The following is a 24,423-nucleotide window of genomic DNA, read 5'->3' as shown; positions in this document are numbered from 1 at the left end:
AGAAACAGTCAGACGTGTGCCTCCAAAGAGACGCGCATTTAGGTCTGCGCATGCGCATTAGCTTGATCCAGCCTGAAAAATATAGTTTTTTTGTCATGAATCGAGCGTTTAGAAACTAAATTTATGAGCCGGTTGTTGTTAGATTTAATTGGTGATTTCAAATATGAAATTTAATCGTAAGGTTGGCAAACAGTTTTGGAGAATTTGATGTTTCCCCATTCAAAGAGATTGCACGATGCCCAGGATGCCCGAGAGGCGTTTCAAAGATGGCCGCCGAGTGAAATGACTTGTCTTAAAGGGACTTTGGTTAAAACTTCAGTAATATCTGTCTAAAAGGATTTAATATGTCGTATGTTAATGTTTAACACGAGGAACATGTTAAAAATATAATGTTTTTTAGTATCAGGGTCTCTAGGACACCAGACAGAAGAAAAGCAAGTCTCAACAGAAACAACCTCCAAAATTCACTCTACCTTCGTCTCTGTCCTGTTAAGTCCAGTAGAGTTTTTCGTGAAATTGACCGGAACTGCACCTGCACTTGCTGTTTCCATGACAACAACCTCTTTTTCTGTGTCTCTGTGAAGGCCTGTGAGGGGTGGGAGAGAGACTCAACACTACGCATCATTAACATTACACCTCATAAGTGATGACTCCAAAACCGTGTCTAATGGGACTATATCTGCTTAACCTTAAATTGGGTGTGATTTGCTCAGCAGTTTCAATAATAAGAATAATACAAACCAATAAAAAGAACTCGCCATTTGCTGATCATGACAGTATTTTGAAAAATCTAAATTGTTTAGTGACTAAGTTCATGTTTATTAGGTTTAACACCTGAAATAAAATATATTTTTATCAGATACTTTCTTCTGCAGTCTTCCTGATACATATTGATGACAATATACAAATTTTATCCAATCAAATGCTCTCTAGAATGATAACCACCCATCTCTCTAAATCAGGGAAAGCAAATCTTGCACTAAAAGCTATTGGTTATTTGAAATCAACATGAAACGAAGTTCATTAGTGTTAGTTTAGTATTATTAATATACTATTATAATATTTATTAAGATTTTAAATGAGATTTTATTTTTATATTAGTTTTGTCTTTTTTATTAGTTCCATTTAGCTTTAATTTATTTTTATTTTTGCTTTAGTAATTTTAATGTTTCAACTTAAAACAGTTTTTATTTAATTAATTAATTTATTTATTTTTTAATTTATTATTTCATTTTATTTCATTTTCATAACCACTTTACTTATTAATGTGACATAATTCTGAGTAAAACAGGATATTCAACAATTAAGGACTTGATTGTCTCCACAGGGAATTTATTGGATAATAAAAAGCAGATGAATTTTTCACAATAAGAGCCAGAACTTTCATGTTAAGAAATGAAGTTTTCATGAACGCTTACCTCATGGATTAGGCACTTATCAATAAGCTGTAGGTAGGAACTAATGTTCTCCTCATCCGACCCGGAGACGAGGAGTTGTGTGCAAACTGTCACAGAGAAAGACAAAAAGAGTTACATATCTATATAAAAAGAAGAAAAAAAAAAAAAGAGTTCCATGATGCCAAAACTACTACTACTGCTGTTTTAGTATGAGTTTTAGTTTGACTTTCAGTCTCTTATGTTTATGGAAAGCTCAGCAAGAGTTGAGGAAAGTAAATTACATAATCTCTGTCTGACAACCCCTGACCCATTTTCCTGTCTGTAAGATAAAGATGTGTGGAAATGGAAAGTGATGATTTAAACAATCCTAAATGCCTCAAATGATTCTCAGATTACGGGAAGAACTACGTGTGAACCTTTGCCCATGACGCGAGTGAACTGAGCAGGGATGTCCCCCTCAGCTATGACCGTGGAGCTGCCCTCCGTCTCTCCTCCGCCCAGGTGGGAGCTGGCGATGCTGCTCTTCCCCTCTGCGCTCAGCAGGTGGCGCTGTGACGAATCCTCTGTGCTGCAGGTTTTAATGGGCGTCTGGATGATCTGGTGGAGCTCCTGCAAAGGAGCACGTAGATTCCCTCCCTCCAAAATGTCCTGAAAGAGAAAGAGAGAGAGAGAGAGATGACGAATGGATGCAAGCGTAGTTGTTGTATTCAAGGTTGCGGTGCAGCATTATTTTGGACGCTTCCATAAATTCAATACGGGCAACTGTCGGGTGTCGGGATATTTCAGACATGTAATGAGGTGGAAAATGACATGTGAGGACAAAATAAAGGTCTACCAAAAATAATGGCATGTTTGTTTCCCCGTCGCACGGTGCGACTCTAAGAGGGCCGACACATGCGGGACATTAAAACTTTAAATGGATCCGGCTATCAGGAGGAGGTGTCTTATTTCTGATGCTACAAATGCACCGAGATGGAAAGTTTGATGAAAAGGTTGCTCTGAAATTAGACATCTGGCTCCTTCCTGTCTCTTGTTGTTTCAAATATTGTCCTTGAATTAAATAGATGACATTATATTGCTTGTGAAAATTATATTAGCAGGACTCCAGAGTTAGTGTGGCACTGCAGTTAAAGATCAAGGCCGGAAACTGAAACATTGAAGCTTCAAACCCCAATTTGCTACAGTGAAAAAGGCATCTGCTGTATGAATGAATGCAAATGTGAAGTTTGTGATCAAGAGGACTGTTCATATGAACAAAGGTTAGGGTTGAAGATGGGAAAAGAGAGGCTCTGACCTTCTCCAAACAGCGCAGCATGTTTTGTCGGTCTTTCAGCTTCTGAATACTAATGATGATCTTGTGCCGTGCCCCTTTAGTGACTTGCTATATCAGAAGAAAACAATGTTTAAAACACATGCTACATGACATAAAAACAGATTGATAATATGCAACGATGCTACAACATATAACATTTGCAAACCTATAAATGTAGATACAAGATGGACAAAATATATAAGAATCACCTACAATAATAGCCACACATAAAAACTTGAATTTGTAACATTCCCATATGTGTTATTCCACAAGTAATGGCTTTCTGTGTTTTAGATGCATTGTTACCACAGTAGCTGTGCCAGACATACAGTAGACTACAACTAATTGTGGGCACAAATATTTGGAGCTAAATACACAACATAGCTTGCAAGCTAGCTAAATTAATATACTGTAATTGTGAGTATCCCCTGCATCACATAAATGACAAGAAGTAATTAAGTCTTGTGATTGGCTCAAACTCAGCATACCCGTATCTTGTACATGCTAGAACCTCTCTGGCAATGTTACTTTGTAACTAACGTTTTAAACCGGCTAGAGGTGATCTGCAAAAACAATTTTCTTGATAAGTATCTTTGACTTTTTTCCCCCCAATATAAATACCTAAACATTCTTAAAAAAAAGATACATGTAGTTGAGAATGAAATTGTCATTATATATGAAACATATTTTTAGAGATGTCGGTAACACTTCAGTATAGGGAACAAGTATTCAATATTAACTACAATTTTTGCCTCAATTAACTCCTAATTTAATGCATATTAATAGTTAGTAAGGTAGTTTTTGTAGCATTTAAATGTAGGTATTGGGTAGAATTAAGGGATGTAGAATAAGGTTATGCAGAATAAGGCATTAATATGTGCTTTATAAGTACTAATAAACAACTTATATACTAGTAATATGAAAGCTAATAAGCAACTAGTTAAAAGTGAGAACTGAACCTAAAATAAAGTGTTACCCTGATGTCTTATAAAAATTTAATGATTTATGCTTAAATTAGAAAAAAACAAACAAAAAAAAAACAAACAAAACCCCAATGGGGTAAGAAATGCAAATTTAAAGTGAAAACAAATGTATTTTTCCTATCTCAATTGTAAAATGTTTAATTTTTTGTTTTAAGCATAACCTCACAAAATTTTGATCAATTTCTTTAAATACAAGACTTCTTATCTTTTATTATTTCGTAAAATATCTTAAAAAATAATTTTAAAGTGTTAAAAGTCTTGTTTTAAGGATAATATATATATATATATATATATATATATATATGTGTGTGTGTGTGTGTGTTTGTGTCATATTATATGTATTTTTGTTTTATTTTCCAATATATATATATATATAAGTATTAGTAAGAACACTTTTCTTGAAGTGTAACAATAAGAGCAATGAAAGCACCAACCTGAGCTTCCAGCTGCTGCTCCGTCAGTGACATCATCTCATCATATGTCATGGTGGAGAAGAGCCCAGCGTACTTATGGAGACGTAGACTCTTCAGCCATGCCGGCACATCTGAGGGTGACGTCACATTAATTCAGTTAAAAAGCAATGCAAGATAAGATTTCATGTGAGTGACCTAATTTTTAAAGGTCTGGGCTCATCTTTATGACTCATTAGACCAATTATTTATTTCCAAGTTCCCTGAAAATAGACACATCCCTGCTTTAGTCAAAAGCTTTTTTTTTTTTCAAATGCACATGAACACATTTGTGGCTCACCCCTCATTCCGCTGCCTTCCTCATGGAATGTACTTCGGACCGCAGCGTGTTCCTCCAGGTGCTCGCTGCCTCCGCTGCCCGAGGACGCCACGCTGCTCTGAGGAGAGATGGGGGCGTGGTCGGGGGCTGGCCCGCGGGGACGCAGGTCCTCCTGGGAGAGCCATCCGTGCCCCAGAGGCTGGTTAGATCCGCCGCTCATCGGAGGGGTCAGAGACACAGAACGCCTCAGAGGACTGTGCTGCCCACCCGAAAGGACTGAGAGAAAACAGACACGCGCCATGAGATCGGGCCATGGGGATCAACACAAATAAGTCAGGACTGTTATATTTCCGGAAACTTCTATCAAAAGCTTCAAATTTACGAGCTACGTTTAGTAGCTCTGTTGTTACCAAGCAGACGTAAGGGTGAACTTTTTAAAAGGGGTCGAATAGTACCGGGGCTTTAAGTTGCTTTAAGTATGCACAATTATTTTGGACTGCAATGAATATGAGCAACAAGATATAATTTCATACTCCAGGGCTATTTTGAATAATTAATAAATAATAATGAATTCAAAATGTAACAATACACCATCTACTCCAAATTCCTGTGACACCGCAAACCGTGATGCTCTTATTTTAAACTGAAACTTTTTTTGATGTGACCAAACCACCAAAATAATTTTCTTAGATATTTAATTATTAAATTAATTACTATACATTAGAATTCTATCTAGGGAATTCTAAGGAAATCTATCTATCTATCACAAACTTTTCAATTATTTTTCATAATGTTTGTTGAGACACATAAAACAACATATTAAATCACAATACTAAGCACAAACATTGCTCATTTGTTTTATTCAGTTATTTTTTTATAACTTTTGACTGACAGACATCATATTGTGTAACTTTAACTGCATGTCATCAAACGAACATGAAGTCAGTAATTACACTGATTTAAATCTCAGAACATACGATTTATAAGCTGTATGTTTTCTGATTCACTGAAAAGAACCAACTCATAAGAATCATTCATTTGGGAATCAGATTACACTGAGCTGTTTTGATTCACTAAAAAGAACTCGTTCATTAGAATCATTCGTTCAGGAATCAGACTACACTGTTCGAGCTGAATGTTTTTGATTCGCTAAAGAGAACCAACTCATAAGAGTCTGAAAGATTTAGAACCCATTCTAAATTAAAAAGTTTCCCGTCCCTAATGACAGGAAAATTTTATGTTATCAATAGCAGGTAATCTACTCAAATTACACTAGGTACACATGAACTGTACCTAGACCCCTATGTTCAAGCAGACTTGTGCGTGGTGTGAACTCACTCCAACCAAACAAACCCTGACGTCAATCAGATTCAGATTTACAGCACAAATCTGAGACTAGTCTGACTAACATCTTCTGTAGCACTAAATTGCTTTAGCCAGCACGACCAACACAAGTTTACTTGTTTCCTCTGAAGGGGGAAAACCTGGCAAACCAAACAAGCTGCGAGTCTTTTCCATTGCACCTACTAAACAGGTGAGCCTGTCTTCTTCTTCTGGAACATTCAACCCTGTCACGGCGAGGGGCGAGAGGAAACAAACAGAGAATGAGATGGAGAAGATACGCTATAGGCCGCGTGGAGTCCGTCCTCTCCTCCTATATGCGGCTGTAAATGTTTGGACTATGTATAGGTCTTCGCGGGCTAGTTTAAAATAGGTGCCCAGCTAACATTACAAGTTCCAGTCCCTAAATATTAGCCATTTTCCCTAAATACAAACCTCCACAAAGGATACCTTACAAGGGAAGAGCTGGGATGGTATGCGGTGCTTAGTTGGGGAGGTGAGAGGGTGTTTTGTTTGTGTAAAGGAGGACACAGGATGCTGTTCTGACTCAATTTACAAATGTTCAAAGGTGATTATGAGGAGAAAATTGACAATGTTTAAAGAGGGTCTTATATATTGTTACGTTTTACTCTTACTTCACAATCATAATTAAGGGTTTGTTGTAAAGAAGTAACTTTGCACCTATCTCAATTTGTTGACCTGATAACCTACACGACTGAAGCCGTCGATAGTATTATATTTTATAATGTTTACTTTAAATATATACATTAATTGATTAATTTGAAAAAGTATATAGATAAAGCAGTCATTTTGTGCCTGTGTCACTTGACCCGTTTATCTTACATGGACCAAAATGTATTCAGACACCTTGAACATTTCATTGATTAATACAGTTTATTCACTATAGTTTAAAAAAATGGTAATAAAATATGACAAGATCTCAGAGTTAAACTGTGACAGAAAAAATATATCTTAATTATGTCAGATAACACTTAAGCAAAACATGGTCAGGTCAAAGTGTCTGAATAATTTTTAGGTATAATACGTCACAGTTTACTTTATTTTGCTATGCTCACTTACATATTATACACACACACACACACATATATATATATATATATATATATATATATATATATATATATTTCTTTATTTAAAAGAAATGATGCTGTTTTAAGAGCCTACATCCTGAGGTTGCTGGAGGAGAGTTGTGAAACCAGTCCTTTGTGATGTTGAAACTCTAAGTAGTCAAAAATAAAGAGGATCTGGTAGAGAGCAGTGCTTTAAATGTGACCTTATTTATATCCTCAGCTGTCTCCTTCATCAGAAAAAAAGACCCTTGCATTCTTAGCTGGAAATATCATGCTCTGACCACAGATATGTTCAATCTGAATATCTTTGTTACACCCACAGCACGGCAGTGCCGCATGTACACATTTTTCCTCTTGTTTTGTGGGCCGAAAGACCTCTGATGTTGCTGGGCTATCGTAGTTCTGAATGCTCCTACATGTGAGAGATAAAACTGAAGTCTTAAGTACAGCATCTGAATTGGCCAAGAGGAAATGGGTAGGGATTTGAGAGGGTCACAATAATGTCAATTCTGAAAGAGTTGGTGGTCTGAATCTGCAGCTGTTTTAATCTCACTAGCCAAAGACAAAATAGCAGATAGCTTATATGAAACACCTGTGGCTGTAGACAGACTAAGCAAGAGGAAACAGACAGCATCCCACGTTAAAGGGTTAGTTCACCCAAAAATGAAATTTCTGTTATTTATTACTCACCCTCATTTCGTTCCAAACATAAGACCTTTGTTCATCTTCGGAACACGAATTAAGATATTTTTGATGAATCCCCCATAGAAAGCAACGTAATTACTACATTCAAGGTCCAGAAAGGTAGTAAAGACATCGTTAAAATAGTCAACGTGACCACAGTGGTTCAATCTTAATGTTATGAAGCAACAAGAATACTTTTTGTGCACAATATAAGAACGCTGGCTCAGTATTGGCCAGCATCACACACATGCCTTGTGCTGCTCACGTGAACAACGTTGGCAGAAATTTCATTTTTGGGTGAACTAACCCTTTAAGCCTAAAGTGAAGAATAGCCTACTCACTTGTGTTGGTCCCACTGCCTGTACCTACAGCGTTGATAGTGGAGGGCACAGAGGATGATGGGTACAGTGAGAGGTGGCCGTTTTCACAGCCCTGTTGCTGCTGCTGCCAACTTCCGAGCCCAGAGTCTCTCGAGCTCTGCCAGCCATTGAGACGGTCATCTGACCCGTAGCGCTGGTGGTGGGGGTAGAGGTGCGGAGGCTGCCCATGGTGAGATGAAGGTACACGCTCAAGGGAGTCTCCTGCTCCTCGGGCAGCTGCCCGCTCCTCCAGGTGGTTGAGCCAGAGGGCGAGGTTCGCCCGGTCCTCCAGGGAGGTTGCAGGGTGAATGAGAGCGTAGGACAGAAGCTGCCTGCTTTCCTCCAAGTGCCGGCCATGTTCGATAGTGTGGCTCAAGATTTTCGGCAGGAGACTCATGTACTCCACCTTGGCCTCGACGTTGCCCGGTTTTAGGAGAGGCAGGTGGGTCAAAACCAGAGAGATGACCCGTTCCTTCGGCTCACTCTGCCACTGACTGATCACCACTGCAAAATAAAAACAGAGAGTAAAAAGATTAAGTTAGAAAAAGGTTAGGATAAGCTGGAAATAAAAGGAATTCAAATGTTAGCATAAGTTTACACCTAAAATATAAAATAAAATAAAATAGTTTACAGAAAAGGGCACCTTAAAATAAAATAAAAAAAAATGAATAAATAAAAGAAATTTCGCATAAGGAGTTTAGCACAAGTTCACAGAAATGGGCACTTTAAAAAATAAAAAAAATCAAATAAAAGGAATTCAAGGTAAATAAAATAAAATTGTTTACAGAAAATAAATTTAAAAAAATATATATATATATATATATATATATATATATATATATATATATATATATATATATATATAAAAGGAATTCAAGGTAAATAAAATAAATAAAATAAAATTGTTTACAGAAAAAAAAAAAAAAAAAAAAAAAAAAAAAAATATATATATATATATATATATATATATATATATATATATATATATATATATATATATATATATATATATATATATATATATATAAGGAAATCAAGGTTAATAAATAAAATAAGATAATATAAAAGATTAACATGAGCAAAGTCATCCCTGTTTCTACTCTTCCTTTAAAATAGCTGCTGCATTTTAAAAATTTGTTGAGGACACTACTCATAACCAGAGTCGCGCAACCTATTTTAACATGCCTCAGAAATGAACTACAGGAACTATAGATATTTTGAGGTCACGACAGAGGCTTTGTCCACCACCAATAATAGAGAACATGGGCCACAGAGTGAACTTCTGGCTACCTCCAGATCAGGTCTATGACTCATTTATTCTCTTGGTCTGCCTTTATTTTGGACATGTATAGCCACAAATGGGCTCCAGGAATGTCTTGTATGATCACAATCTCATGAAAGCTGTCAAGAACATGTCTAGCTCACATTTTTAGGATTTTTTTCATAACCATATTATATATTATTTTATATATATAAAAGTAATTCTTATTACCATAATGTGTGAAGATAATGATATGTATTATTTAAATTATAAAATAATTAAACATCATAGTATGTGCTGTCCTGCCTTTAATACGGACTTACAGAAATCACAACTGAAAAATATAGCTGCAAGCAACGATGATGGGCCCAAGCCCCGGTGCCACGGCCACCCCGGTGACTTTAGTGCAACTGTGCATGGCGGGCAGTATGAATTTAAACCCAGTAAATGTAAAAAGGACTAAGTTAAAGTCATTTGAATACACCTTATTTACTGCAGCCAGCTGGAGCCAATGTGATCATAAACTACAACAGCCACATCTAAGAGATAATTTAAATTTAGATGTATTTCATGTATTTCATAGATGATGTCAAGATGATGTTATTGCCGCTTCCATAGACATCAGTGTGTATTTAACAAACTATAAATGTATTGTTTTGCTAGTACATATGTGTATCATATGTGTATTAAAAGTCTGAAACCTAAAATAAACCTTATGTGGTTGAAAACACTGAATAGTTGTGATATATGACAAGCACTTAGCACGTCCGTCTCTGGCTCTGCGCAAGCCAAAGCGCGAAAGCAGTTTGAATTTAGCAGTAGATCTCATGAGGCACTAAATGTTCTGATCACACCGGTGTGATCGTACGCTCCAGGGACCAGCCAAGACTGATCACACCGGTGTGATTGTACGCGTCAAAGGGTTAATGCGACTTCATTATTTTAAATTGTGAATCACAACTGAAAATAATGGAATTACAAAAAGTCATTTTATAAAGATGATTACATTCAAATACTCTATTACTTACATTTATTAAATAATTTCAGAGGCATATAAAAAAAAATATTTTGGCCTTTCTCAATGTACAAAAAAATTTCAAAAATTAACACATCCGGATGTATTATGGCAATGAGAATTTGTGCATAGCATAGTCACAAAAAAATTCTAAAAATAAATGTCATTCGTTACGCAAAACTTTTCCCCATTTGATTTTGGGACTCTGACATGTTTTAATCAGTATGCAAATGCATAAAATAATCATTATGACATTATGACATGTTTAGCACTTTAAAAAGACAAGAATGATTGTAGCGTTAATGAAACAGGATCATAAATGAATTTCATCAGTGTGTGCATGAGTAGAGATGTTTCGGAGGTCTTCTGTCATGTTTAGCAGGGAGCTATGCTTGTTTAGACCTCTTCATACCAATGTCACGCTAAAGAGAGACACGCAGACTTGAGGACAACTGGGGACCGATGATTAAGTGTCTCTCTGGGAGTCTTTTTCAGGAACTTCCATTTTTACTGATGGGCCTACGGGCTTCTAGAGGACAAGTAGACACCTCCTCGTGGTCCTTTATCTACGAGACTTTGGTACATTTAAGCAATTCCAATCCGCAACTGTTCAGTTACTAAGCCAGACTTTAAAGCAAGATACATTTGCTATAAAACACAAAACAAAAAGTGTTTTATGGAAACATTCGATCAAGCTCATGTCTTCAGTACTAAATAAGACCATGTGTGTGCAACCGCAATCACAAACCACTAAAAACATGTCATGTTAAGGGGTGACTTTCGCAAGATGTGACAAACTATTTAAAAATAAAGTTTCTGAAATCAACAATAGACAAAAGCGCTTAGTCAGAAAGACAGGAAAATCCAATGAGTGATGAGAGAAGGTTATTCGTCCACCACAATGTGTCACCACTCAGCTTGGTTCAGTTTGTGCCTTGCCAAAGGTTGTGATGAGTTTATCTGGTAATAAAGTCCTCATGACCCTCAATAACACTCCTATACTAAAATTAGAGCTCAGCATTCAACTTGGCCAGTGTCCTGCTCTATCTCAGCGGTTGCCAGCTCCTCTGTGGCTCCCACACTCCTCCATCATTACACAGTTCTTTTTCCTTCGCTCCACCCATCCAGCTGGATATAGAGGGAGTGCTGCTTCTAAAACAATGCAGCCTACTCATCTCAAGGATTCTGACTTCCTCTGCCACCATCCCCCCCGTTCACTTCCTTCAGGATCTGATCACAGAGCTTCCAGAGAGACGTTGGCCCTCTTTCTCACACTCTCCCATTTCTATGTGTCTCACTGCTAAATCCTACATTGGATATTTTGCAAGAACAGACTCTCCAGATATTGCAAAACCATCTCATGTGTCAGCTATGCATGTAAATTCAGTCAGTTTTTTGCATACTTGCATTACGTTCTGACATATTTCGGAACATACCACATGATTAATAGCCAATAAATGGCTGATAATAAAATTCTATATTACTAAGTATAACCAGTGTTCTTTTAGTAATTTATAATAATACATTTATAATAATTTACATTGTTATAGTATTTCTAAAATAATTTAATTAGCTTTTATTTTTGAATTTTAGTTTAAGATTTAGTAATTCATGTGCTTTTGTCATTTTTAATAGTTTTTTTATTTCTATATAGCTTTCATTTATTTTTATTTCAGTTTTCATCTTGGTAATTTTAGTACTACAACTGATTTCAACTTCATTTAGTTGCCAATGCAAAAATCTTTTTTTTTCAACATTTATCATTTTAATTTTTCATATAATTTTATTTAATCTTTATTTCAGTTACTGAAAAGGAATTTTAATAGTTTAATAGTTTCTCAATAAAATAAAAATAACTAAAAAAAAAACACTTAAAAAATAAATTCTTACTACCGTATGAAACATGGATATTCATTTTGAGATTAGCTAAACATTACATTAACAGTGTTATTAAATTATTTTTATATTGCTCTTAAAGATAAAAAATAGAAATACCTTCAAAGGTAATCTAAATGTAAAATGATTCAATATTATTAAATATGAATCCATACAGTAACTGATACAGTACAGTGAATCACTATAATTTATATATATATAAAAGACAAACTTATCATGAGCTCGGAGGATATTAAAGAAAAGCAAATGCTTTTGTAGACGCCATGAGTCACACAATTTAAATTTAACTGGTTTAGGCTGATTTATGATGGGCTTCTGGGCCAACCAACTTTATCTGGTTGGCAAAATGGTCTAGTGACCTAGCCAGCATTAAAGTTCACAAAACCTCTTTAAAACCAGCTTGACCAGGCTAGAAGAGCAGTTAAGACCAACAAACCTGGTTTAAGCCGTTTTTATCTGCAGTCCAGTGGAAGGTATATTAAGACATACTAATTCATATCTCATAGCTAAGCAGTCGGCTCATAGACCCCGGAGCTGGTGGAACGTGACCCTCACAGGAATGTGTTTCTCTCTGACTCTCCTTGTGTGCCCACAACTCTCTCCTTTTTTAACTCTTCTTTTGACTTATCCACCAAACCTCCCTCCTTTTACAGTATTTAAAGTGTTTACAACTATTAACTAAAGCATTGGAATGGAAAAAGTTGGATGGGACCGAAAGAAAGAGGGAGAAAGAGACAGAAACGGAGTGAAAGCAACATTCTGCAGGGAGACTGTGAATCACAGTTGATTCACAGCGGTCAGTCTGAGGAAAGCCCTTCTTTAAGGCTTCACTGAGTCATTTTTAGACAGTAAAACAATGTGTTCTAGTGAACTCCACACGTGGCGCTCGCTCTCAGGGAACAGAGCTTTCAAACATCCCTGCATTTGGCCGTAATTTGTATTTTCTCCACCCCTTGCACTTAACCTTCCGATTGGCTTAAATTAGAAGCTGCTCTATAACGGCAAAATGCTTGAGTCTACAAACTACTCTAGAGGAGCGAGGCCTGAGCAAAAACACTGAGAAACTATTCCTCCTGAGTGAGCCTCACTAAACACATGACTGTTTACGAGTGAGTCAATGAATCAACTGATTTGTTCAAGAACTAAACAACTGACTGGCTGAATTCGGAATAACATACTATCATTCTACTCCTAATTTTTACATACAAAGATCTGACAGAAATAGTAAACGTAGCAGGCTATTTCGAAACCAGCCACTGTCTTTATGAGTGAGTCACTGAATAATTAATGATTAATGATTCTTATGTGCTATCCTGAATACACAAAGAAAAAAAAGGCAAGATGCAATTGAGACAAACTGTTAAAGTTGATAATGGATAATACAAATTATTTTTCATATTATAATTATACATGTACACATGGGGTCGGTAACTTTTTTTACTGTTTTTAAAAGAAGTCTCTTATGATAAAAGTACAGTAAATACAGTTAAATAAGTATTACTTTTTTATTGTGTATTTAAAGAAGTTTATTATTTATGAGTGAGCCAATTAATCATTTAATCAACTGATTCATTCAGGAATTAAATAAGACTGGCTGCATTTGGAATATCATACAATCAAACTACTACAAATGTATACATGTAAAACATATGAAACAGAAATAAATAGAAACAGTAAGAGTAGTATGCTAGTGCGTTATTTTAAATTCAGCCACTGTCTTTGTGTGAGTCACTGAATCATTCATTCAACTGATTACTTCTCATACTTCTTGTTATACAAAAGCAATATCGCATAATACCATTAAAGGGTTAGTTCCCACAAACATGAAATTTCTGTCATTAATTACTCACCCTCGTGTTGTTCCAAACCCGTAAGACCTTCGTTCATCTTCAGAACATAAATTAAGATATTTTTGATGAAATCCGAGTTTGTTTGTTTTTTTTATCTCCCATAGAAAGCAATGAAATTACCACATCCAAGGTCCAATATAGTAGTAAAGACATTGTTAAAGTAGTCAACATGACTACAGTGGTTCAACCTTAATGTTATAAAACGATGAGAATACTTTGTGTGCAAAAACTAAACAAAAATAACCAATAAATTAAATAAATTAAAGGTGCCCAAGAATGCTTTTTCACAAGATGTAATATAAGTCTAAGGTGTCCCCTGAATGTGTCTGTGAAGTTTCAGCTCAAAATACCCCATAGATTTTTTTTAAATCATTTTTTTAACTGCCTATTTTGGGGCATCATTAACTATGCACTTATTTTTTCAGCGCGCCGCCCCTTTAATTTGCGTGCTCCCTGCCACACGAGCTCTCGATTATATTACAGCACATTTACAAAGTTCACACAGCTAATATAACCCTCAAATGGATCTTTACAAGATGTTCGTCATGCATGCTGTATGCATGCTTCGAATTATGTGAGTAAAGTATTTATTTTGATGTTTATATTTGATTCTGAATGAGTTTGAGGCTGTGCTCCGTGGCTAACGGCTAATGCTACACTGTTGGAGAGATTTATAAAGAATGAAGTTGTGTTTAAGTGTTTAAAAATGAAAATAGCGACGGCTCTTGTCTCCGTGAATTCAGTAAGAAACGATGGTAACTTTAACCTCATTTAACAGTACATTAGCAAAATGCTAACGAAACATTTAGATAGACAATTTACAAATATCACTAAAAATATCATGTTATCATGTCAGTTAATATTGCTCCATCTGCCATTTTCGCTGTTGTTCTTGCTTACCTAGTCTGATGATTCACCTGTGCAGATCCAGACGTTACTGGCTGCCCTTGTGTAATGGCTTTCATCATGTTGGGAACATGGGATGGCATATGCAAATATTGGGGGCGTACACCCCGACTGTTTCGTAACAGTCGGTGTTATGTTGAGATCCGTGTGTTTTCCAGAAGTCTTTTAAACAAATGAGATTTACATAAGAAAGAGAAAGCAATGGAGTTTAAAACTCAATTTATGTCTTTTCCATGTACTGAACTCTTGTTATTCAACTATGCCAAGGTAAATTCAAATTTTGAATCTAGGGCACCTTTTATAATTTCCTCTCTACCCTGTCAGTTTCCTACACCGTTTACGTTGAAGACACATTGCAGAGCTCATTATTGGCCGGCTCCTGCGTCATGATCACATGCATACGTTGTGCTGCTCACGTGAACAGCGTCAGCCAATACTGAGCCGGCATTTGGACGTAAACACAGAAGCACTGCACTGCATCAACTGCGTAGGAGACTGACAGGGTAGAGAAGAAATTGTTGAATAAAGTCGTTATCTTTGTTTTGTTTTTGCGCACAAAAAGTATTCTTGTTGCTTCATAACATTAAGGTTGAACCACTGTAGTCACATGGACTATTTTAACAATGTCTTTACTGCTTTTCTGGACCTTGAAAGTGTTAATTTCATTGCTTTCTATGGGAGACAAAAAAACGGATTTCATCAAAAAATATCTTAATTTGTGTTCCAAAGATGAACGAAGGTCTTACGGGTGTGGAACGACATGAGGTTGAGCAATTAATGACAGAAATTTCATTTTTGGGTGAACTAACCCTTTGATCATCAATGTCATTTTCGAAGTATATCTCCTGCCATAGCAGAGTGTCAGAGAGATATTGGTCGCTATGTTATATATGAAGCAAAGAAGCCAGTGTGATGAAGAGAATACAGCCAGCCTTGTACATCGACACACCTTTAACAAACAAACAGAAGCACAGACAGACATGCTGTTCACCAGACGGAGATGGGTGGTTAAACCAAAGCAGTGCACATTAGAGACCATTCAGCCGACCGTACGCAGACAGACATTTTCCCCTTTTAATTAAATGAACTTTGAGTCACTTTTAATGAGAGACTGAATATAAACCCCCTGCAGACCGCTGTAACAGCATCAGTGCCCCTCTTGACCTGGATACACGCCTGGATAACACGCAACCCCCATCGTATGTCACCAGATCCTCCATTAACACCAGGAACACAATTGGTGGCTGATAAAAACACACGCACAGTCATACAAACAGTCACGCACACGCTCACGTCTGCATGGGAGGAGATGTGTTTGTCAGACACATGATTCTCTCATGCTAAAAATAGGATGGCCACAACACCGAATCCAAACACCAGTGGACTGGTGATAACACCCTATTTATATGAGACCATCAGAGATGGCATCAGCTAAAACCACACACACCCTGTGCTGACATAGTGCACACAGTAAGAAGGTCACTGAAACACTGCTTTGCGACCTCGTTTTCACCTTTGTCTCTTAAAAGAAGTACAATGGTAACAGATTTCCATGGTATATCCATATCCATAAATTTTTGCTTATTTAAATATACACTCACCGGCCACTTTATTAGGTACACTTTAGGCATCTTTACACAGCTGAGTTAATGCTACTCTGTGCCTGCTCAAAATTCTGTGTAAAGACACATTGCAGCATAATGTGCCACCTTTGCAGTGTAAATTTGGCAAAATTGATAGTACCAGGTTGGTCCCCCTTTTGCCTTCAGAAGCCTTAATTCTTTGTGGCACTGATTCAACAATTCCTCAGAGATTTTGGTCCATATTGACCATATTGTCCATATTCCATCACATCCCAATTGTGCTCTACTGTATTGAGATCTGGTGACTATGGAGGCCATTTGAGTATAGTGAACTTATTGTCATTATCAAGAAACCAGTTTGGAGTGATTTGAGCTTTGTAACATGGCGTGTTATCCTGTTAGAAGTAGCAAACAGAAGATGGGAACACTGTGGTCATAAAGGGAAGGACATGGTCAGCAACAATACTCAGATTGGATGTGGCATTTAAACAATGCTCAACTGCCCAAAGTGTGCCAAGAAAATATCCCCCACACCATTACAAATACCAGCCTGAACTGCTGATACAAGACAACATGCTTATGTGTTGTTTACGCCAAATTCTGACCCTACCATCTGAACGTCGCAACAGAAATCGAGACTCATCAGACCAGGCAACCTTTTTTCAAGCTTCTATTGTCCAATTTCGGTGAGCCAGTGCAAATAGTAGCCTCAGTTTCCTGTTCTTAGCTGACAGGAGTGGCACCTGGTGTGGTCTTCTGCTGCTGTAGCCCATCTGCTTCAAGTTTCGACGCGTTTTGTGTTCAGAGATGCTCTTCTGCAGACCTCAGTTGTAACAAGTTAGTTACTGTTTCTTTTCTATCAGCTTGAACCAGTCTGGCCATTCTCCTCTGACCTCTAAAATCAACAAGGCATTTTCTCCCACAGAACTGCCACTCACTGGATATTTTCTCTTTTTCGAACCATTCTCTGTAAACCCTAGAGATGGTTGCGTGTGAAAATCCCAGTAGATCAGCAATTTCTGAAATACTCAGACAAGCCCGTTTGGCACCAACAAACATGACATGTTCAAAGTCACTTAAATCACCTTTCTTCCCCATTCTGATGCTCAGTTTAATCTTTAGCGGGTCGTCAATGCCTAAATGCATTGAATGGCTGCCATCCATGTGACTGGCTGATTAGATATTTGTGTTAATGAGCAGTTGAACAGGTGTACCAAAAAAAGTGACCCCAAACTTTTGAATGGTAGTGTACTTCAACAGCACCATCATAGTAGTGTTTTTTACAGTAATAAATAAAAACATTATGGTAATACCATGGGGTGTCTTGGTAAAGTATAATGTGGCTGTAACCACGGTGATCCTAGGCTCAACCATTGTCCAATATTAGTCTTGTTAGCACAACAAACACAGCAAGAGCAAGAACAGGATCACTCCTTTTTTATAGTTGTTGAGTCAACACAGTAAGGACACAATGTGTTCCTGGGAGGATGATGCACCACTTTTTAATCTCTTGAGAAGGAGACAGTGGATATACAACCTTAGGTTCAGAAATAAGGTCAATATGCACTAGATGCAGCTGTAAAAAAACCAAACCTGCTGTATAACACATCAGAAGGTCTAAAAATTAGGTCTGTCTGTACTTTTTTCCACTTATGAGGGGAAAAAAACAACACTGGAATTGGTCTGTGGACACAGTACGAACTCGCACCAAGAAGATTTTTCCAGTAGGGAAAGAGGGGAAAGGAAAAATGGCCTATTTGGAAAAAGTGGCTAGAGAGTGAGAAGAGAAAGAATGAGAGAGAGAGAGAGAGAGAGAGAGAGTGTGTGAGCGAGCGAGCGAGGATGCCCCACCCATCCCTCTGGCTGCTTGCTCCAGCTCAGCAGTGCGGAATGTGCTGGCATACCACAGGTCTAACAGAAGAATGCACAGTTTCCGACTGGGGTGCGTTGCATCCGAAACGACGCTGGTTAGACACATACCTTCTTTTTGAGATCATCCCCCTCAACGCTACTTTAGCAAACACTTCCTTAAACGGGCTCCCCAAGATCTAATGCATTCAGCAGAGTAGTGGGTGGAGAGAAATACGGAGCATCATTGATATGGAGAAAGGACAGGGAGGGGAAGAGAAAGAAAGAGAGGAGCATTACCGTATGGCTAAACCAAACTCCATTCCACCTAATGACCAGTGGAAACACTTCCATGTGAAGGACAGAGGCCCATTGAAAAGATTCCCAGGAGTCGGGAATAAGACACTCCCGTGAGTGGGAAGCTGAGAGGAAAGCCTCAGATGACACTCCAAGAAGTAACAGAGGAAAGAATGAAAAAATGACAGAATCGATGTGTGGTATCCTGAAATGACACCCACGGGGAGTGTGCAAAAAGCTCTGGAGAGGCTGACGCTTTAGTTGGCAGAGAAAGAGAGAGAAAGAAAGAATGTAAAAGAGGCCCCTGTTGAACTTCATTGGCCCCACCTTTCCTCAACGGCAGTTTTAACAGGCAATGGCTCGATCTCTGCAGGTCTCCACAGGCCTGGACCCCACCGGCACCCTGTCTGGGTCTTATAGTCAACCTAAATTTCTGCATGCATAGTAGCTGCACAGATAATAAATTCACTGACACCCCTTTAATTCCCAAGGGGCAGTGCCAATTTGTTATTGTTTCTTGATGGCACAAAGATATCACATTCTCAAAACTGGGAATAAACTTGTATACAAAAGTGCTTTTCACCCTGCGTTTAACCCTGGGTTATCGTCATTCTAAATACCACTTTTAACCCTGGGTAAAGGAACGTTTCACACTTGTAATTTAGAAGCGGGGTTAGCACTGTTTTTTACCGGGGGTTATGAAACCCTGCTCCGGAGCAGGGTTAGCACCGCCTTTGCAGTGTTAAAGGATTAGTTCACTTTCAAATGAAAATTAGCCCAAGCTTTACTCACCCTCAAGCCATAGGTGTATATGACTTTCTTCTTTCTGATGAACACAGTCGGAGAAATATTAATAAATATCCTGACGCATCCAAGCTTTATAATGGCAGTGAGCAATACCAACGAGTATGAGCTGAAGAAAGTGTCTCCATCCACATCCATCCATCATAAACGTGTACTCCACATGGCTCCGGAGGGTTAATAAAGGCCTTCTGAAGCGAAGCGATGCATTTGTGTAAAAAAAAAAAAAAATCCATATTTAACAAGTTATGAAGTAAAATATCTAGCTTCCGCCACACGTCTGAAGAAAGTGTAAACTGGTGTCGCTTCAGTTATACTTTTTCCGTAAGCTGAAAAGGGAAGCGTAGCATAAGCTTTTTGAACCGCAAGAGTTTTACACTTTATTTGTACGTTGGATACAGAAGGTGGACTGGCAGAAGCTAGATATTTTACTTCATAACATTTTTCATTTGAAAGCGAATTAACTTTTTAACCCCGCATTGCGGTGCCAAACTTGTACAGTGTGAAACGATGCGGTGTTAGAATGTTACAGCCAGATGTTTAGCAATCTCTTACTCGCATTTGCCTGCTTTGGACAGTCACAGAAACACTGCGCATTGTATATAAACAGTAAATTCAGCATTTGAGAGGAAAAATGTCAATTGCTGACAGAAAACGCAACAATTTGAGTGAAGAAGAGAGCATTTCATTGTTGCCTTTATAGTCTGAAATGTCCATTCAGTATAAACTCGATAGTACAGTTGGCAATACAAGGACGCCCAATGCTAGAGCTTTAATGTAAACAGGTTGTGTGCTGCGTTTATCCAATCAGTGACACTGACACTTCAAATATGCAAATAAGAATATTAACCCAGGGTTTAGGAATGTATAATTTGAAATATCAGCTTATGAATATCCAGGATTATTTGTTAACCCAAGGTAAATTATGAGCAGTGTGAAACATGAAGCAAGATAACCCAAGATTCCATTTACCCGGGGTTTAGAATGACCCAGGGTTAACAGTTTCAAGTGTGAAAAGCCTTAAAGACCATGTTTATTTGCGGGCATGTTATGTTGTAACAGTCAGTTACGTCATTATTCAGCTCTCAGGCCAGTTGGATTTGTGAAGGTATGCCAGCCAGTGATTTTGGAGGAAAAGAGGCAAGATCATCTGCCTCAAAGGTACTGACCTTCTGGCTCCTACACAGACAGAGTTGCCCTTGGTCAGCTGAATTAATTACCCAGCATACAACTTTAGGTCATCCGCCCCCTCAGTTCCTCTTCGCACACAAATCGCCAAATGTTACGTCTGCTGTAGAAATTAGAGAATGAGGCCGACAGTTCTAATTTTGGCTTGGCAGGCGCTTTGTACTGAGAGTTTGTCTGTATTCACTCGTACACTTTCTTCCTCTCTTCCTTCGAGCCAGTGATATTTATGGCCCCTAATTCTGTTCAATGTTGGAAATAGCAGCGCAGACTAACTAACCATTGAGCTCAGCTGGATGGACAACAAAGTGGGAAACACCTGCCTCTGTCAGTAGACACAGCAGTCACGGTGGCTCCAAGTCATCTGTGCGCGTCTCTATTGTTCAGTACGGATGATGAGCTCTCGCTCTCAAACGCAGGAAGCTCGTCACGTCGCACATGTGAACCCATTCAAGACTGACCCCGAAGCGTTTTCTCTATCTGATCTTTACTGAGTTAGATAAAAGCCCAGACAAGCTTTCCACCTGTGCAAATGAGCTATGCTGTTTCCATCTTGACCCAAATGTGCTACAGTGCAAAAACAGGTTTGGCCTGATCCTGAAAAAAGAGAAAAGAAACATTCCTATATTTTGATTATCTGAGATAATCGCTGAAACAACAACCGCAAAAATATGTTGACTGTGAACGATTCCTCCATAATCACAATAATGAATAGCCTAGTCATTGTATTTTTCTTTTGATATGAAGGATTATGATTGTTTTGCTGAAGAGTGCTGATATTTCACCTCATCAGCAGTCAGTGAGGAAACTCTGAGGCCTCAGACTTTGGCCCCAAAAACCTGCTCCATTCATACCCCCTCAGACAGGACAACCTTGGGCAGGAAGTGCCATTGTAACCTGACGACCGTAACGGCTGTTAAATGTGTTCTGGAATTGACGGAAATTTAGTCTACCTGTGGAAGCGCAAGGGGACGTGTGCATTTCACCACTTTAATTAACTTTTGTGACAAACGAACCATTCTACAATTATTATACAATTTTTTCCTTAAATTAAAACTTAAAAATATTAAGTTACCTTAAAAACCCTTTTTTAAATCTAACAAATAACTTTTTATTTCAATTTTTTATTTATTTAATTCTTTTTGTTGCTGTTCATCAATAAATGGATGATATTAAAATAGTATATTTAAGTAAATTTGAAGTAAATTAAAGGATTAGTTCACTTTAAAATGAAAATTACCCCAAGCTTTACTCATCCTCAAGCCATCCTAGGTGTATATGACTTTCTTCATTCAGATGAACACAATCGGACTTATATTAAAAAAATATCCTGATGCATCCAAGCTTTATAATGGCAGTGAGCGGGATCAACGAGTATGAACTGAAGAAAGTGTCTCCATCCACATCCATCCATCATAAACGTACTCCACACTGCTCCGGGGGGATAATAAAGGCCTTCTGAAGCGAATCGATGCATTTGTGTAAAGAAATATCCATATTTAACAAGTTATGAAGTGATAGGGATGGGCGATATATCGCATGCGATTGTCACGCGCATTTCGTCAGTAAAGCCGGCTCCCTGATTGCCGCTAAATCGCCATCACCTGCTTTCAAATGGAGCGGCATTTAATAGACATAACCGTAGTTCACTGACAAGCTACGCAATATCGCGTTCATTATCGCAGATGAATCGCCTTCGATAATGAACACGATATTGCGTAGCTTGTCAGTGAACTACGGCTCTGTCTATTAAATGCCGCTGGAGATTTAGCGGTAATCAGGGAACCGGCTTTACTGACGAAATGCGCGTGACAATCGTATGCGATATATCGCCCAGCCCTATCGAAGTAAAATATCTAGCTTCCGCCAGATCACCTTCCATATTCAACATACGAAATGCTACGTCCTATTCCTTCCCTATTTAACTTACGGAAAAAGCTTAACTGACATGATGCCAGTTCCGTTTTTTTTTTTCTCCGTAATTTGAATATGGAAGGCAGTCTGGTGGAAGCTAGATGTTTTGCTTCATAACTTGTTAAATATGTTTTTTTTTTGTTTTTTTTTTTACACAAATGCATCGCTTTGCTTCAGAAGGGCTTTATTATCCCCCCGGAGTCATGTGGAATATGTTTATGATGGATGGATGTGGATGGAGACAGCTCGTACTTGTTGATCCTCGCTCACTGCCATTATAAAGCTTGAATGCGTCAGGATATTTATTAATATTTCTCTGATTCTGTTCATCAGACAGAAGAAAGTCATATACACCTAGGATGGCTTGAGGGTGAGTAAAGCATGAGGTAATTTTCATTTGAAAGTGAACTAATCCTTTAAAAACACTAAAATCAAACCATATAAATTCAGGCATCACAATATTGCATAATGTACAGCATCAAAAATGGATAGTCATTTTGAGATTTTCTAAAGATTAAAGTGCGTTATTAAATTATTTATTGGTGTTTTTAAAGATTAGTGTTAGATGACAACAAAGGTAATCTAAATTTTTAAAAAAAAAATGAAAAAAAATGAAAATTAGCATGCACAATTAATACCACGCACAAATATTGAATACAGTACCAATATATTGTGCAAAAATCTAAAATTATATTAAAAATTATACCTTTAATGATCAAAAAAAACCCAACAAAAAAACAGTACGAGAGGCAATTTTTTAAAAACAGTATGAGCAGGTACCAAGTGAAACCTGATGTTTTCCTAGAAAAACTGAGACTAAAAATCAGGCTTCATTTTTTTTTTTTCCTCAAGGAAAATTTGGGGACTACCTCTGGCACAATGTATCATTGTAACCCGACGACTGTAACGTCTATAAAAGCCTTGCTGGAATGGAACATCAATTTAGACTACCTGTGGACGTTCCAGGGGTTGTGTGTGTGTTCGTGTGGCGTAGAATGTCACAGCTGGAGCTATTCCTGGAATGTGAGCCTCAAGTCTGCGGATTTGAGCGCAGAGAGCTCTATTTAAGGAAATGTCTGGGCCCCTGTGCTACTTGAACCCCCTCCTCATTCACCGATCATTATTTTCCTATTCGGAAGAAATCTTTATTTCCGTACCTGCAGGAGAGAGAACAGAGATTCCTTTGCGGAGGTTATATAATTGCACAAAAAATGAGAGCTGATCTGTGAAAAAGGTCCCATTTAGGGCAACTGGAAGGAACACATCCTCAAACTAAAATACAAACCCACTCCTGCTTCGCGACTGTCTGGAGTGGAAGCTGAATGAAGTGGTGGGAGGGGGAGAATCTCAGCCTGACCTCTTAAAAGCGCAATCAGCAGTTTTGAACAAAGTCTGCATTGTGGCACCGTGATGCAGCTGTGTGCACTATGCATTGCAGCTGCAGAATAACGCATACTAAACAGTAGCCACAAAGAGACATGACACCAGCCTCACCAAAGACACACTGAAGACAGTAAAGCAAACAGAACTGTGAAGCGCGAGCATGTCTTCTGACACATTGTTCTCTGCTGCAGTCAAGCGTGCACTGACAGCTCACCCCGCGTGTGGCATGAGCTACAGAACCGGTCTGACGGCGTGGGAGATGACCGTGGGGAGTATGAGGCAGGACACAGGAGGTGGAGAGGAGACAGTTGAAGAGGAGAGCCGAGCTATCATGAGCCTCACCATTAGATTTCACCATTTTTTCAGAGACAGTAGTGACAGTAAAGACATTTATAAAGTTAGAAATGATTTCTTTCAAATAAATGCTGAAAAATGTATCACAGTTTCTACAAAAATATTAAGCAGCACAACGATGTTTATGTCATCGTAATTTTTCTTGAGCACCAAATCAGCATATTAGAATGATTTCTGAAGGATCATGTGACACTGAAGACTGGAGTAATGATGCTGAAAATTCAGCTTTGCCAA

The 24,423-nt window shown here is 38.0% G+C and overlaps 1 protein-coding gene across 2 annotated transcripts in view; it reads right to left on the bottom strand.

Moving 5' to 3' along the window:
- The window catches only part of samd4a (sterile alpha motif domain containing 4A), a 55,851-nt gene that overhangs the window by 15,612 nt on the left and 15,816 nt on the right, over positions 1–24,423 (bottom strand). For both annotated transcript variants that reach the window (XM_048190681.1, XM_048190682.1), the window contains exons 3-9: positions 7,879–8,400; positions 4,443–4,697; positions 4,127–4,236; positions 2,692–2,778; positions 1,814–2,045; positions 1,419–1,504; positions 474–586 (exon numbers count right to left, since the gene is read on the bottom strand). In XM_048190681.1, the coding sequence (XP_048046638.1) occupies positions 474–586; positions 1,419–1,504; positions 1,814–2,045; positions 2,692–2,778; positions 4,127–4,236; positions 4,443–4,697; positions 7,879–8,400 (1,405 nt within the window). The remainder of the gene's footprint in view (positions 1–473; positions 587–1,418; positions 1,505–1,813; positions 2,046–2,691; positions 2,779–4,126; positions 4,237–4,442; positions 4,698–7,878; positions 8,401–24,423) is intronic.

Source organism: Megalobrama amblycephala, linkage group LG5 (genome assembly GCF_018812025.1).
Source record: "Megalobrama amblycephala isolate DHTTF-2021 linkage group LG5, ASM1881202v1, whole genome shotgun sequence".
Classification (NCBI taxonomy): domain Eukaryota; kingdom Metazoa; phylum Chordata; class Actinopteri; order Cypriniformes; family Xenocyprididae; genus Megalobrama; species Megalobrama amblycephala.
The sequence above is the reverse complement of the archived record's forward strand: the minus strand, read 5'-3'. Positions and strand labels throughout refer to the sequence as shown.